Here is a 14,386-nt window from a genome sequence, read left to right as displayed (position 1 = left end):
TGACGGGATGTCAAGTTACAAGAGGTGCCCCTCGTGTTTCACACATGCTATTTGCTGACGATAGTTATGTGTACTGTAAGGCAAATGAGAATGAAGCTGCAAGAGTGTTACAACTCTTACAGGTGTATCAAAGAGCGTCAGGTCAACAGGTTAACAATGTGAAGTCATCAATTTTTTTTAGCAACAATACTACTGATGATACTCGGCATAGGATGTGTGAGGTGTTGGGAATGGAGAAAGCTTTGGAGAACAACTTTTATTTGGGGTTTCCATGTACAATGGGAAGGAACAAGAATGCTATTCTTGGCTTCCTCAAGGATAAAATGCAGAAAAAAAAAATTTGGGAAAGTCGCTTCTGGTCTAAAGCAGGAAAAGAAATTTTGATAAAGTCGGTTGCCCAAGCGCTTCCAAGTTATGCTATGAGCATTTTTCTCCTTACAAAGGAAATTTGTTCAAGCCTTGAAGGAATGATGTCTAAATTTTGGTGGAAGTCTCAATCGAACTCATCTAAAGGTGTGAGTTGGATGAGTTGGAAGCGACTTTGCAGACATAAAAGTGAAGGGGGTATTGGATTTCGAGATCTTTGGGATTACAACTTGGCTTTCGTTGGTAAACAAGGATGGCGACTCTTAACGAATGAAAATTCTTTGGTAAGTAGGATTTACAAGGCAAGGTATTTCCCTAATGGTAGTTTTCTTACTGCTACTTTGGGCCAAAATCCAAGCTTTATTTGGAGGAGTTTATTTGAAGCCAAAGATTTGGTTCGGTCTGGTGCTAGGAGGTCTATTGGTGGAGGGAATTTAGTCAATATTCTGGCCGATCCATGGTTTCCTGATGAGCAGAACCCCTATGTTAGTTCAGCCACCTTGCGTTGGAGGGGCATCTGGTGTCAAGTTTGTTTTCGGTGGGGCAGAAACAATGGGATGTTGAAGTGCTGAATGACCTGTTTAATGATAGGGATAAAGATCTTATTCTTTCTGTACAACTGAGCGATTCTGTGGACATGGATTCATGGTATTGGAATAAATCTTCATCAGGTTTTTATACTGTTAAGTCTGCATACAAAGCATTGCAGCAGAATAACAGCAACCTTAGTATTGAACAGGACAGAGATGGTTATAAACGGTTGTGGCAGATTGATATTCCTCCTAAGGTGCAGCATTTCCTTTGGCGTGCTATATCTGGGTGTCTTCCAACAAAGATTCAATTAAACACGAAGCATGTGAATGTCGAGACTCTATGCCCTTTATGCAACTCAGGTGAGGAAACAATATTTCATATTCTTCTTGGATGTAGATTTAGTAAAGCTTGCTGGAACTTATCCTCTGTTAGTACTGCTGCAACACAGAATAATGAATTTAGATCATGGTTCTTTAGTTTGCTTGATTTACAGCCGATTGATGTCATCCGAGAAGCTGCAATGGTTTGCTGGAAAATATGGGCCGTGAGGAATGATGTTGTGTGGAATAATAAAACTTGCTCTACATTAGAAGTGGTGCGGTCAGCTAAAATAACTCTTAACCAATGGAGTAGTGCTCAATCACAAAAAATGGGGGCATTGTTAGTAAATGATATTAACAATGTTAATGGGCATTGGAAGAAACCAATGACACATACAGTTAAGGTCAACGTTGATGGCGCTATCTTTCAATCGAATAACAAGTTTGGTTTTGGTTGTGTGGCCCAAGATTCAAATGGTAAACTTATCGAAGCTATTTCGGGAAGTCGTGTTGGTGTGGTACGACCTGAAATAGCAGAGATAGTTGGTATCAAAGAAGCCTTAAGCTGGATTAAGAGAAAGCAATGGCTGAATGTGGTGCTTGAAACTGATTCCTTGATGGCTATTCAAGCTATTAAAAGTTCAATTGCAATGCCATCCCAGTTTGGATTGCTTGTTCGTGATTGTCAAGGATTGTTATCATTCTTAAATAATGTTTTTAAAATTTATGTTAAACGATTTGCTAACAAGGCTGCTCACTGTGTTGCGCGAGGGTCTTGTTTGAAGTCAGATTGTACTTTCAGTGAGCATGATGCTCCATTCGATGTAAAGACTATTGTAATTGCTAAAAGTTTTTAAATAAAATCATCTTTGATTCAAAAAGAAAATATAACTGTTTCATACTTACCTTTTATTATTACTATTTGAATTAATAAATTTATGTCTTTATATATATAAAAAAATCTATTTTTTTACACATAAAAATCTAAATTAAATACACATAATATTTGTTATACACAACAACAACAACAACAACAACAACAACAACAACAACAACAACAACAACAACAACAACAACAACAACAACAACAACAACAACAACAACAACAACAACAACAACAATAATAGAAAAATTACTTTATATACTATTTTTTAACTTTTTTTTTAATTTACAGTTTTGGTTATTACAGTGATCTTTATGTGGGTTGCTACGTAAATTTTAGTTACAATTTAAATTATTTCGTTGGTTGGTATATGAGTTTCTATGTGGATTTCTATAAAAATGTAAAAAAAAATATATTTTAAAGTGTAAAAATAAAAAATAAAAACCTAATAATAATAATAATAATAATAGTATCCCAAAAATAATTAGGTAACTAGCCCGAGCAAAGATAACCAAGTCACGACAAATGATGAAAGTTGCTGCGAATACCGTTTGGGCGTACAAATTATATGGATGAACGGGAATGAAATTTTGCCAAAAGTCGAAATGTTTTACCATATACTTGTAAAGAGTGAAAGAGAATGTACATAATAGAGTTACATTTTTTTTTCTTCCAAAAAATGCATATAAAAAACATAGGAGATTGATTGTAATTTTGTAATTAGATTTCAAAGAAAGTTATATAAGTTATAAATATGTTTTCAGGTAATAAAAAAACTTCTCTGAGTTGTAAAAAAATAAATAAATAAATAATCTATTACCATAATAAAAATGACAATATTTTAGAACTTAACCAAGTAAATTATTAAAAAATTATTTGTTCTTACACATATATACTCATAATAATTAGAGGTGTTCATTGGATCACATTTAATGGATTTTGACCCAACCAATCCAATCCAACTATTTATTGGATATTGAATTTTGTCATCCGATCCAATCCAATCTAATTAAGTCATCCGATCTGATCTGATCCAATGGATGTATTAGATTGGATCAGTTCTAAACATTGGATGCATTGATTGGTTTTTTATTGAATTGGATTGGATCCATCCAATCCATTTTAGCTACCATTTAAGTTGATTACATCAAAAATAAAAATACATATAAAAAGAAAAGATAATTTAAAACCTAGTAATCCAACATGCATAATAAACATTAGTTTACTCCAACCTAATTCTCTCTCTCTCTCTCTCTCTCTCTCTCTCTCTCTCTCTCTCTCTCTCTCTCTCTCTCTCTCTCTCTCTCTCTCTCTCTCTCTCTCTCTCTCTCTCTCTCTCTCTCTCTCTCTCTCTCTCTTTTTTTTTGAATAAAAATCATAAGATTTATTAATTAATAAATTCGTTCAAAACAATAGAACGCACTTCAGAGGAACAGTCCTCCAGCTGAAGCACACGACCTATAGAGAAACAAGAGTCTCTTGCCAAGCAATAAGCCAACTTATTTGCAGATCGTTTTACAAAAGATAAAGCCAAAAGCAAATTTTGAACATCTTGAACAATAAGATCAAAATGTGAAGGCATAAAAATACCGCTCTGAATCGCTTGGACACACATCAAGCTATTTGTTTCCAACATGACTCTATCCCACGAATGAGTTGCAATCCAACTCAAAGCTTCTTTAATGCCTATTATCTCAGCAATTTCGGGTTGAACACAACCAATCTTCTCCTTCTTGAATACTTCTACCATAGCCCCATGATGATTCTTAGCTACACAACCCATGCCAAAGCGCCTCTCTTGTTCAAATAAAGCTCCATCAACATTAACTTTGATCTTGTTTAACTCAAGTGCAATCGAACGCTCAAGATTTCGCCCCCCATCATGCAGCGGAGACAACGAAAGACCCTTCCTTCCTTGAGCAAATTTATACTGATCAAGCATGTTCCTAGCTGATGCAACAATATTTGATGCAGACCAACTCTTCTTTTGCCAAACAAATTCATTCCGCGCGCGCCAAATAGCCCAACTCACCACAGCCACTTCCTCCATTTTACTTTCGTGCCCTCTGCCGAAGATCCCCAACAGCCAGCTGCTGAATGTTGCAGCCCCAGCCTCAACGTCGACCATGCTGCGATTCCAAGCAGCTTTAGCAAACTCACACTCCACCAACGCATGTTGAACATTTTCTACATGAGCGCTACACAGCGGACAGTCAGCATTGACGGGAACATGACGTTTTTAGAGCTGAAAACAAGTTGGGAGCACACCCAAAGCAGCACTCCATAAGAAGTTACTGATCTTAGAAGGTATTTGTAACGACCAAAGACGCTTCCAAAAATCAGTATTGGCATCACGACACCAAGCGCCTTTAGATTCTTGTAAAAATTTATAGGCACTTTTAACCGAATAATTCCCACAAGTCTCAAGTCTCCAGTTCCACCCATCATTTACGGCCGAATCACTAATTAAGCTGAATGGACAAAATAAGGTCCTGATCACGTGAAACAAACAAGTCTCTCACAACATCCTCATCCCAAGCACGAGTGTCAACTTGAAAGAGGCAGCTGACCGATTTGTTCACAAGAGCAAGGTGCCTTGTAACGACATAGCTATTAGAACTATGTGGAAGCCAAGGATCTGCAAGAATGGATATATTTTCCCCATTATCGATTGTTCTTTGAGCACAGGAATGTACTAGATCTTTAGCTTCAAGAGTACTTATCTCCCAATTCAGTAGAAAACAAGTTACCATGAGCATAATATTTTGCCTTATAGAGCCTACTAACCAAAGAGTCATCATTAATTGCCAATATTGTTTCTCCGAAAGAACCAAATTAAAGTCTCTCAAGCTTCAAAAACCCAATTCTCCTACATGTTTATGACGACACAACCGCTCCGAACTCATCCAATTAATACCTTTCCCCAGAAAAGCTCACTTACTGCCTAATCTTAGCAACAAGGAATAGCTAAGGCCTTACTTTCAAGCTCATCCTGTTTAGTTGTACACTGACCAACCATTACGCCAAGTATTACAAAAACCTGATGCCTCTGGACGGTTACTCAAATGGGCAGTGGAATTGGGCCAGTACGAAATAATCTACCAACCCCAAACAGCAATCAAAGGACAGACTTTAGCAGATTTTGTAGTTGAGTGTACGGGCAAAGAAGAGAGCATTTCAAAAAAGACCCCGGAGCCAGTACAAGAACCTCAGCCGAGCAACAACAAAGACAAACCTATCTGGAAGTTACACGTAGACGGGTCGGCTACAGATCAACTGTCTGGTGCAGGGATTGCCCTTATCACACCTGGGGGGCAACACTTACACAAGCGAGATCAACACATAAATTTTATATTTTTTTTGGATTGGATGGATCTATTTCAATCCAATAGATACTGGATCTAAAATATTAGATGAATTCGATCCAATCTAATAAATATTAGGTCCAAAATATTAAATAAACACTAATTAAACTAATAGATATACATGAAATATGTTTAATCGATAGAACTGATCTAATACAACATTTATTGGATGTTGAATAAATGTAATGACTAAAATTAATTAGATCGGATCGGATGGTAAAGTCTAACATCCAATATATGATTAGATTGGATCTAAATAAATTTAAAAACATGTGGTCCAATAAATACCCCTAAATAAAATAATTGAACCGAAGAAAACATGCAACATCATTTTCTTTGTAAGATGCCTTCTTTTTTTAATAATTAGCAATGATAATATAAATTAATACAATTTATTATTTAAAGTTTTTTTTTTAATGAACAACAGATCTTAATATTATTTAAAGTTTGATGACAGGTTTTGCATAAGTACAAAATTAAAATAAGAGAAAATTACAACATGCAAACATGTAATTTAAAAAATAATAAAATTAAAGTACCATTTGTACACAACTACTGATAATTGTAATTGTTTTAGCAAAAAAAATGTAATTTATTGGTTGATGGAAGCATACATATTAATTATAATTTATAAGTACATATATTTAAATAATCACATGATAGATGTGAGCTTTAAATTATTAGTGTTAAAAAGCAAAATCCCATATTGAATCAGAGAAAATATTCAACCTCATCACAATAATTTTTTTTTTTATTTTCTTCATTTATAGTATTTATTCTTTATTTGGTAAGTCTACGGAAAATATTATTTTTAAAAGAAAGAAAATCTTTTAGAAAAGATTTCTTCATATATAAAACAAACATTTGATGGTAATTTTTTTTTTAAATCTGGTTATGAATTGTTTAGAAATGGAGGTGTATTGTTATATATATACATATATATACTAGAAAAAAAGTACTTACACTAAATTTTATGCTAGTTTTTTTATATGTTAATTGAAAGTGATACAATTAAAAATTAAAGAAAAAATATTATTAGTTATTAGGTGAGATTATTATTATGTGTATCTAAATATTATAGTTTATAATGTTGTCAATTAAAAGTTAATACCGAATGTAATATATTAGTATTTATAGAAAGCTTGATGATTTAAATATGTTCTTAATTTAATCCAAAAATAAATTAAAAATTGATGTTCCAATACTCAAAGAAACATTACTTAAATGGGTGTAAGATAAAAAGAAAATTAAAAATCAATCTCTAAATTATTGATAATTAAAGATAGCATTTGTCTAAAAATTGTAGATAACTAATGATAATCATTGGTGGATTTCAATCTTCATTTGTTTCGATAGAGACAATAGTGTAATTTATGTATTTTGCACTTTTCATTCTAGCCGGGTCCGTATATATCTAGATTGTCCATTTTTTTTGTTGATAAATTGAATATGGTAGTGTAGTGTCGAAAAAGCGGTGGTATTCCTGCAAACCGTGGTGTATTTTCATTTAAAATAATTAGACATGGTGTGCATAGCTTATTTAATTAAAAAAATCAACTTATAAAAGGCATGTAAAACTATTTTATTTTTTTTTAAAATTACACATATGCAGTATATTTCATTAGTTGGGCAGCAGTACATGAAAATATTTTTTCCACAATATCTGCAAACATGACAGCAGATAGGCTCTTTGTATTGTCATCAAGTTCAACATATGCTGTAGCACTGTAAAATGCATAATAAGATTGTTAGTATCTTTATTTATTTTAACTTAATTTCAATAACATCATATGTTTTTTGTAATATACCGTGCTGTAGGAAATCCTTCCTGGTCGCATGTTGGCTTGTCACATATAATTTTTTCATTGCGATTGTATAAATTTATTTTTTTTATGACATACGTCACATGACATGTAATAAAAACTCTGGACAGTATCAATTATTTTTATTGTCGCCTCAATCTAAAAATATTTTTTCTACATCCAAATCAAATGGTGTTAATAATAGTAAGATATTGAAACAAAAGTTTTATAAAGTAAAAATTGTAGTAGTATTTACCTCATTCAGTTGCAGATTTTTCGTCAACTCTGAAATTTGGATGGTAGTCACTATTTCGCTAATATATTTAATTGTGCTTCTAATTTATGGGCATGTGATCAAAAACAGTGCTGTAATGTACTTTCTGATTTTTTTTTTTTTTTTGCATCTAATGCCTCAGGTTTAATTATGATAAGTTTTGGTGGATTTTAGTAAATGTTTTTCTTTTTCTGGTTTGCATTAATAGCTAGAACATGGAGAAATTAATAAGATTGGCATTCTTTTTTGTCGAAGCATATACAAAGCAGCATAATTATAATAATGCTTTAAGTTGCTTTTATTTTTATTTAACAGAAAACGAAATTATAAATTTTATGGCTTCTTAATTATACTGTTTGTGCTAAAATATAACTTTTTCTTTTAATGAGTGTTTTTATAGGAAAATGGTAATTCTAGAAGAGAAGAAGAGAAGAAGAGAAAAGTCGTAGATGTACAACAGCAAAAACCCAATCGTATTTTTTTAGATTTAATGAGATTTATTTTATTTATTTTATTATATATAAATAAAAAGTGACCCATGAATTTCTCATAAACTATTTTTTTTAATAATAAATCATTTTATTTTTAATATAAATAAAAAATCACCCATGAATATCTCATAAATCAAGAATTCTGTTATATAAGCACACTTTATATAGAATAGATATATATATGGAGGAAGTTTTAATTGTTACATTTTTAGTAACCATCGTGGTTACATTTTTTTAATTATTGGATCACTATTAAATAGTTGTAATTAATTTGAAAATTAAATAAAAATAAATAATAAATAACTTATAACCTGATAATTTATTTCCTTGTAAAAGTTTGATTATATTTTAAAATTAAATTAAGCATAATGATTAACTAATTTTTTGCAATTTATTACTAAATAAGGATCTTTTAGCAATTTTTCTTTTACACTTAAAATTATTTAAATTTTTATAGCAAAACTCTTTATAATTTAAAATTATACACATATAATTTCATAATTAAAATTTTATTATACTTATAATCTTAATTTAAAATTATTACACTTAATTATTTAATTTTTTTATTTAAATATTTAAAAAAGTAAAAAATAAAATAAGTTTGAAGGATTTTCTAAAAAAAAAATGGCTACACTCCTTGGTTGAACTTGTTTATTACACTAAATTAAGGTGTTGTTACAATAGATGGAATGATGCATTTGCAAAATCTTTGTTGCCATGCAATCTTCTGTCAGGTTTCATTTTTTACTGTTAAAAATTAGTTTTTAATATATTTTTACAAATTAAATTTTTAATATATTTTTTTAATATTTAAACGAATTTTCTAATAAAATATAAATAATTTTTTATATCGCGTAATTTGTTTTAAAATTTTAATTTACTTTTAATTTTCTTAATCATTCAAAATGATTTTTCTTAAGATATAAATTAATTTTTTAAGATTTACTAAAAAAAAAAAATCTTTCTTATTTTTATTTTGAAAGAGCACGATTTGATAGTTGTCAAAATTTAGGGAGCAAAGTTACTAATTGACAAAGATATGTCATCATTTAAACGAAATAATGGGACAGAACCTAACGGAAAGACTAAATTTTTGTAAATGTAATAGTTCAGGGGATTCTTAACAAGCCATATATTTTAAGGTCCAAAATCAATATTATCAAAAATTCAAGAGAGAAATTAGTAATTATTCTTTTTTAAAAAAGAAAAAAAGGCTTCTTTGTTTTTTTAAGGTTCAACTAGGCTCTATTTGTTTAGCAAAAGAAAAACCAGCTACTCAATTTTATTTTATTTTTTTAAAAAAAAAAGTTTTATTTATTTTTTTATTGCAATTCTCTTTATAATAATATCACTCATAATTTAGATTAATTCTTTCAATAAATTATTTTGCCTGGAAAATTTGCAACGAAAGGAAAAAAAACAACTAGGGGTTTGTTATTGGAAAAAACAAAAATTATAATAATAAATAATATATATATAATCTATGAGAAATGTTAATTAAAAGGTATAACTGGTATCGAGCATTTTATTCGGTGTCATACTCTTATTGATGTAAAGTATTTTGTTTCATATAACTTAAAATAATAACTTTTAAAAAATATGATTAATCAATAGCAGTATCTACAAAAGATGCTTGGCACACATAACAATGAAAAATACTAAAAGGTATTAGTAGTGCTTAGCACACTTTTATGTATTTTTATCGCTACTGGTCCAATTAAATATCAAGTTACATATAATATAATATAATAAATTTTATAAAAATATCGTTTGATAATCGCTAGATAATCGCAAGATAACATATCTAAAAATAGTAGGTACCACAATACCTAATAACAATGGTCCAACCTATGCATACTCTCCAAACTATAATTATAATTGAAAGTAGTGATGATTGGACAAATGGTATTTAAAAATTGTGAAATATTTTATATCCAAGTTTGTGTAACATGGGGTCATTATGAAGTAGTTTTTTATATTTATTTTTTGAAAAAGAACAACGTTATAAATATAAGAGGCCAAATTGAACAGATCACACACTCACAAATATCACATTGTTTTTGATAAACCATTCTTAAAATAAAGATGATGAATATTGAAGTTGAAGCAATCTCTGTTGAGATTATCAAGCCATCTTATCCAACTCCTAAAAATCTTGAGCATTACAAACTGTCATTACTTGACCAATCATCTCCCATATTCTATGACCCATTGGTGTTTTATTACAAAATGAAAAGTAGTACAACCAATATTGATCCAGCCAACATTCTAAAAAGGTCCTTATCAGCCATCTTAACACATTACTACCCTTTAGCTGGACGACTCGATAAGCATGCACAACTCATCCATTGCAACGACGAAGGCGTTCCCTTTGTGAAAGCTCAAGTGAATGGGCGACTTTCCCAAGTTTTGTCCAATCCAATAGCTCAAGAACTCGGCATCTTTTGCCCTTTCATGTCTCGTCACGATGAAAGTGATGATGCTCATCAAATTCTATTCGGGGTTCAACTTAACATGTTCGAGTGTGGAGGAATCGTAGTTGGTATCAACTTTTCTGATAAGATTGCCGACGCTTTATCATGGATGAGGTTTATCAAAACTTGGGCGATGATGGCTCGAGATGGAACCACCACCATGTTACCAAAATCGCTTCAACCTGAGTTTGTCTCGGCGACTTTGTTTCCTCCTACACCCCAATCCTTGATTGACATAAAGACTGATGTCATGAAAAAGGGTGTCATATCAAAGATTTTTGTTTTCAATGGTTTCGCTATTGAGGCCTTAAGAGCAATGTATTGGGACAAAGAAAATAATATTCGACCTTCTCGTGTTGAGACTTTATCTACTTTCATAATAAGTAGGTATGAGGCCGCAGTGTCGAAAATAACAAAGCCGAAAAAAGAAAGGGTTTATACCATTTTGCACACCGTGAATCTTCATCCAAGGATGAATCCACCCTTGGCTGAAAACTCATTTGGAAACTTCTTAGTGTACGCAGGCACACAAATTCCGGCCTCGAGTATTAATGGGGAAGCTTCCATTACTAGTGGGCTTGTGAAGAAGATAAGAGAAGGAGTTAAGAAGATGAACAAAGAGTATATTCGTAAACTTCAAATGGGAGAAGAGGATGAATTGAGTAAGATCCAACAAAACTCAGAAAGTATAGAGAAGAGGGGAGGTGAGGTGATTGAATTTCAGGTTACAAGTTTGAGTCGATTCCATTTTTATGAAATTGATTTTGGTTGGGGTAAGCCTGATTGGTCTAGCACAGGTGCTTGGAGTTTTGATAAAATCATTGCTTTGTTTGACACAAGTGATGGTGATGGAATTGAAGCTTATGTTAACTTGAATGAGGAAGACATGGCCAAGTTTGAAGCTGATGAAATGCTTCGCAAATTTATCACTCCTAATTATTATTATTCTCGCCATAATATCAACTCAAATCTTTAATAATATAATATAAAACGTCCCAACTAGTACGAATAGACAATCAAAATAAATTGTGGGGTTTTATTTTATTTTTATGCCTAATAAGCTTGTTTGTTTTGGCTCATTATTTGGTTGTTTTTATGCCTTTTTAAGCATAGTTTTTGGACGTTTTGATACCTAAACAGCTCCCTTCGTGTAATATGCTTTTTGAATAAATTCAATCCTTTCAAATAATGATTAAAAAATAAAAGTAGTGAAGTTAAATATTATATTGATTTTTTTTTGCGGCTAAACCCTCTCAACTAGGGGTGTGCATAAATCGATCCAATCCAATGACAACCGACCGATCCAATCACAACCGACCGTCAAACATTGGATATCCAATTGTGATCGGATCGGATTGGATGTTATTTTTGAATATCCGATTAGATCGGATCGGATGTTGGATGAGTGTCTAAAAATCCAATACATCCAACATCCAATTAAACTAACTAGTATTTTCATTTAGTTTGGATGAGTAATTAGATTTTATAATGTTATACGCAAAATATATATGTATACATAAAAATTAACATTAAAATTTTACTCTTTTTTTCTTAGATTGGATGGATCCAGTCTAATCCAATACATATTAAACAAGGCTATGGCATCAGAGGTTTATTCATGTCAGTGAGAAAGGAATGACAAAACTAGAAAAGGAATTTCGAAAGAGAAACTCGGTGGTCAACTTGGTTATCGTGAACAATGTGTATTTGGTGAAAGTTGCAAGATCAAGTTCAACACAAGTATACATACTTCTAGTGAACTGAGCATCATAGATGACTACTCAAGAAAGGTGTGGATTTTTCTACTCGACAGTAAAGATGAGGCACTCAAAACTTTCAACAATTGGAAAAAAGTGACTGAGAATTAAATAAGCAAGAAGGTCAGAAACTAAGGACTGATAATGGTCATAAATACTTCTCAAACGAATTTGGAATGTACTGCACAAAGGAAGGTATTGCAAGGCACAAAATAATTATGAAAAATTCTTAACATAATGGTCTTGCAGAAAGAATGAATAGGACTCTTCTTGAAAGAGTAAGGTGCATGCTGAATGAATCTAGTTTAGAGAGACATTTTTTTGGGTGAAGTTGTCACTACAACTTGTTATTTGGTTAATAGGTATCCATCTGCAGCCATTGGATTCCTAACACCTCAAGAAAAATGGACAGGGTAGTCACCAAACTGTGATCATTTGAAAGTGTTTGGTTGCAATGCCTATGCGAACATCAAACAAGACAAACTTCAACCAAGGGCTCTCAAATGCATCCTCTTTGGTTATCTTGATGGTGAGAAGGGCTACAAGCTATGGTGCTTAGAAACCAGGATACAAAATGTGCATAATAAGTATGGATGTAATATTCAATGAAGAATAAATGCCTATGAAAGTCAACTCGAGAACATGCACAATTCAGACAAGGAATTCAAATAGTATGAAATTTGAGGTGGAAAAGGTAACACTTCAGAAAGTGGTATCATTGTCATCAATAGAAGTTGAGTACATGGTTGCTACTGTAACCATTAAAAATTCTCTATTGTGACAATCAAAGTTTCCTGCACCTAATCAAGAACTTTATGTTCCATGAAAGATCTAAACATATTGACATCAAGCTTCACTCCATCGGAGACATTATCAATGAAAATGAAGTCGAAATGAAAAAAATCAACACCAAAGAAAACCATGCACACATGTAGGGGTGTTCGCGGTGCGGGTAGTGTGATTTTTGATTATTTTTTCAAACCAATCCGCACATGCGGTTTTTTTAATTTCCAAATCGCACCCGCACCGCAAAACTAAAAAACTGCAAAAACTACACCACAAAAAATGGTGCGGTGCGGTGCAGTTTATGCGATTTTTGCAGTTTGGACTATCACTAAATAAATAAAATATCACAAATACAACAAATCTTGAGCAACACTTGTCAAAAATACAATAAGGCTTAAAAATAAATATGAAAAAAAGTTTTAAGTTTACACAATACAATAATTAGTGGGCTTAAGTTGGGCCTTCACATATTGGATCTAAATAAATATAAAAAATAGTATTTTTATATTATGTGGTGCGGTGCAGTTTGAACCGCATATTAATAATTCAAAACCGCAAACCGCACCGCACCGCACAGTTTAGGAAAAATTCAAACTGCGACCGCACTGTAAAGAATTTCAAACTATATTTTTTTTACGATACGAGTAGTTTGAGCAGTTTGATAATCACCCCTACATACATGTTCACCAAAGTGGTGATAGTGAGTAAGTTTAGACATTGTCTAAACTTGCTCAGCATTGATACTTATTGAATTGGCCCTTAGTGTCTAAGTGGGAATTAGTCATGGATCTAGCTAAACTCAAGCTTATGGACATAAAACCAAAGGTAGATTTGTTGAATATCGTTATTCGTAAAGTTCCCTAAGCTTAAACTAAACATAACCAACCGATTTACCCTACCAAATACCACATCAGTGAAGTGGAAGTTAAATAAGTTGCTCTTTTTAGCTCCTTTCAATTCAAATGGCTTATAAAAAGGTTCCTAATCTAAATCTCTCTCTTCCCCTCTCTCTAATCCTAAGTTCTTAGAGAAATCATTTTGCTCAAGAAAAGATTGTAAACATTGGTGTCAAACACCATATTCAATGTAACTAAAGGTTGTGTAATCACATTTCGAAGAGCAATAAAGATCTAGACCATTATAGGTTGATTTCCTCCAAGGAGTAGACTATGAACACACCTTTTCATTGTAACTCTTGGATTAGTCTTTTGAGATTCTAAGATAAGTTGCACTTTGCTTATTTCCATTAATCTTTTAACATACTCACGAGTATGTGGGTCAATGAGTTGCAAGCTCTTAAAGAACTCGTTATCTAACCTTTTCAGTGATACAAT

At 32.0% G+C, this 14,386-nt stretch overlaps 1 protein-coding gene across 1 annotated transcript; it reads left to right on the top strand.

The window, feature by feature from the left end:
* The first annotated feature begins 9,884 nt into the window (after positions 1-9,884).
* On the top strand, positions 9,885-11,559 carry LOC115702844 (stemmadenine O-acetyltransferase-like). The gene has a single exon (XM_061105674.1). The coding sequence runs from the start codon at positions 10,121-10,123 to the stop codon at positions 11,483-11,485; it is 1,365 nt and encodes a 454-aa protein (XP_060961657.1). The 5' UTR covers positions 9,885-10,120; the 3' UTR covers positions 11,486-11,559.
* Positions 11,560-14,386: the final 2,827 nt, after the last annotated feature.

The sequence above is a fragment of the Cannabis sativa genome, chromosome X, assembly GCF_029168945.1.
Source record: "Cannabis sativa cultivar Pink pepper isolate KNU-18-1 chromosome X, ASM2916894v1, whole genome shotgun sequence".
In the NCBI taxonomy this organism is placed as follows: Eukaryota; Viridiplantae; Streptophyta; class Magnoliopsida; order Rosales; family Cannabaceae; genus Cannabis; species Cannabis sativa.
Note: the sequence above shows the minus strand (reverse complement) of the source record. Positions and strands in the feature narration are given on the sequence as shown.

Bases quoted from the DNA above. Each gene is read 5' to 3' on its own strand.
- LOC115702844 (XM_061105674.1), top strand. From the start codon at position 10,121: ATGATGAATATTGAAGTTGAAGCAATCTCTGTTGAGATTATCAAGCCA.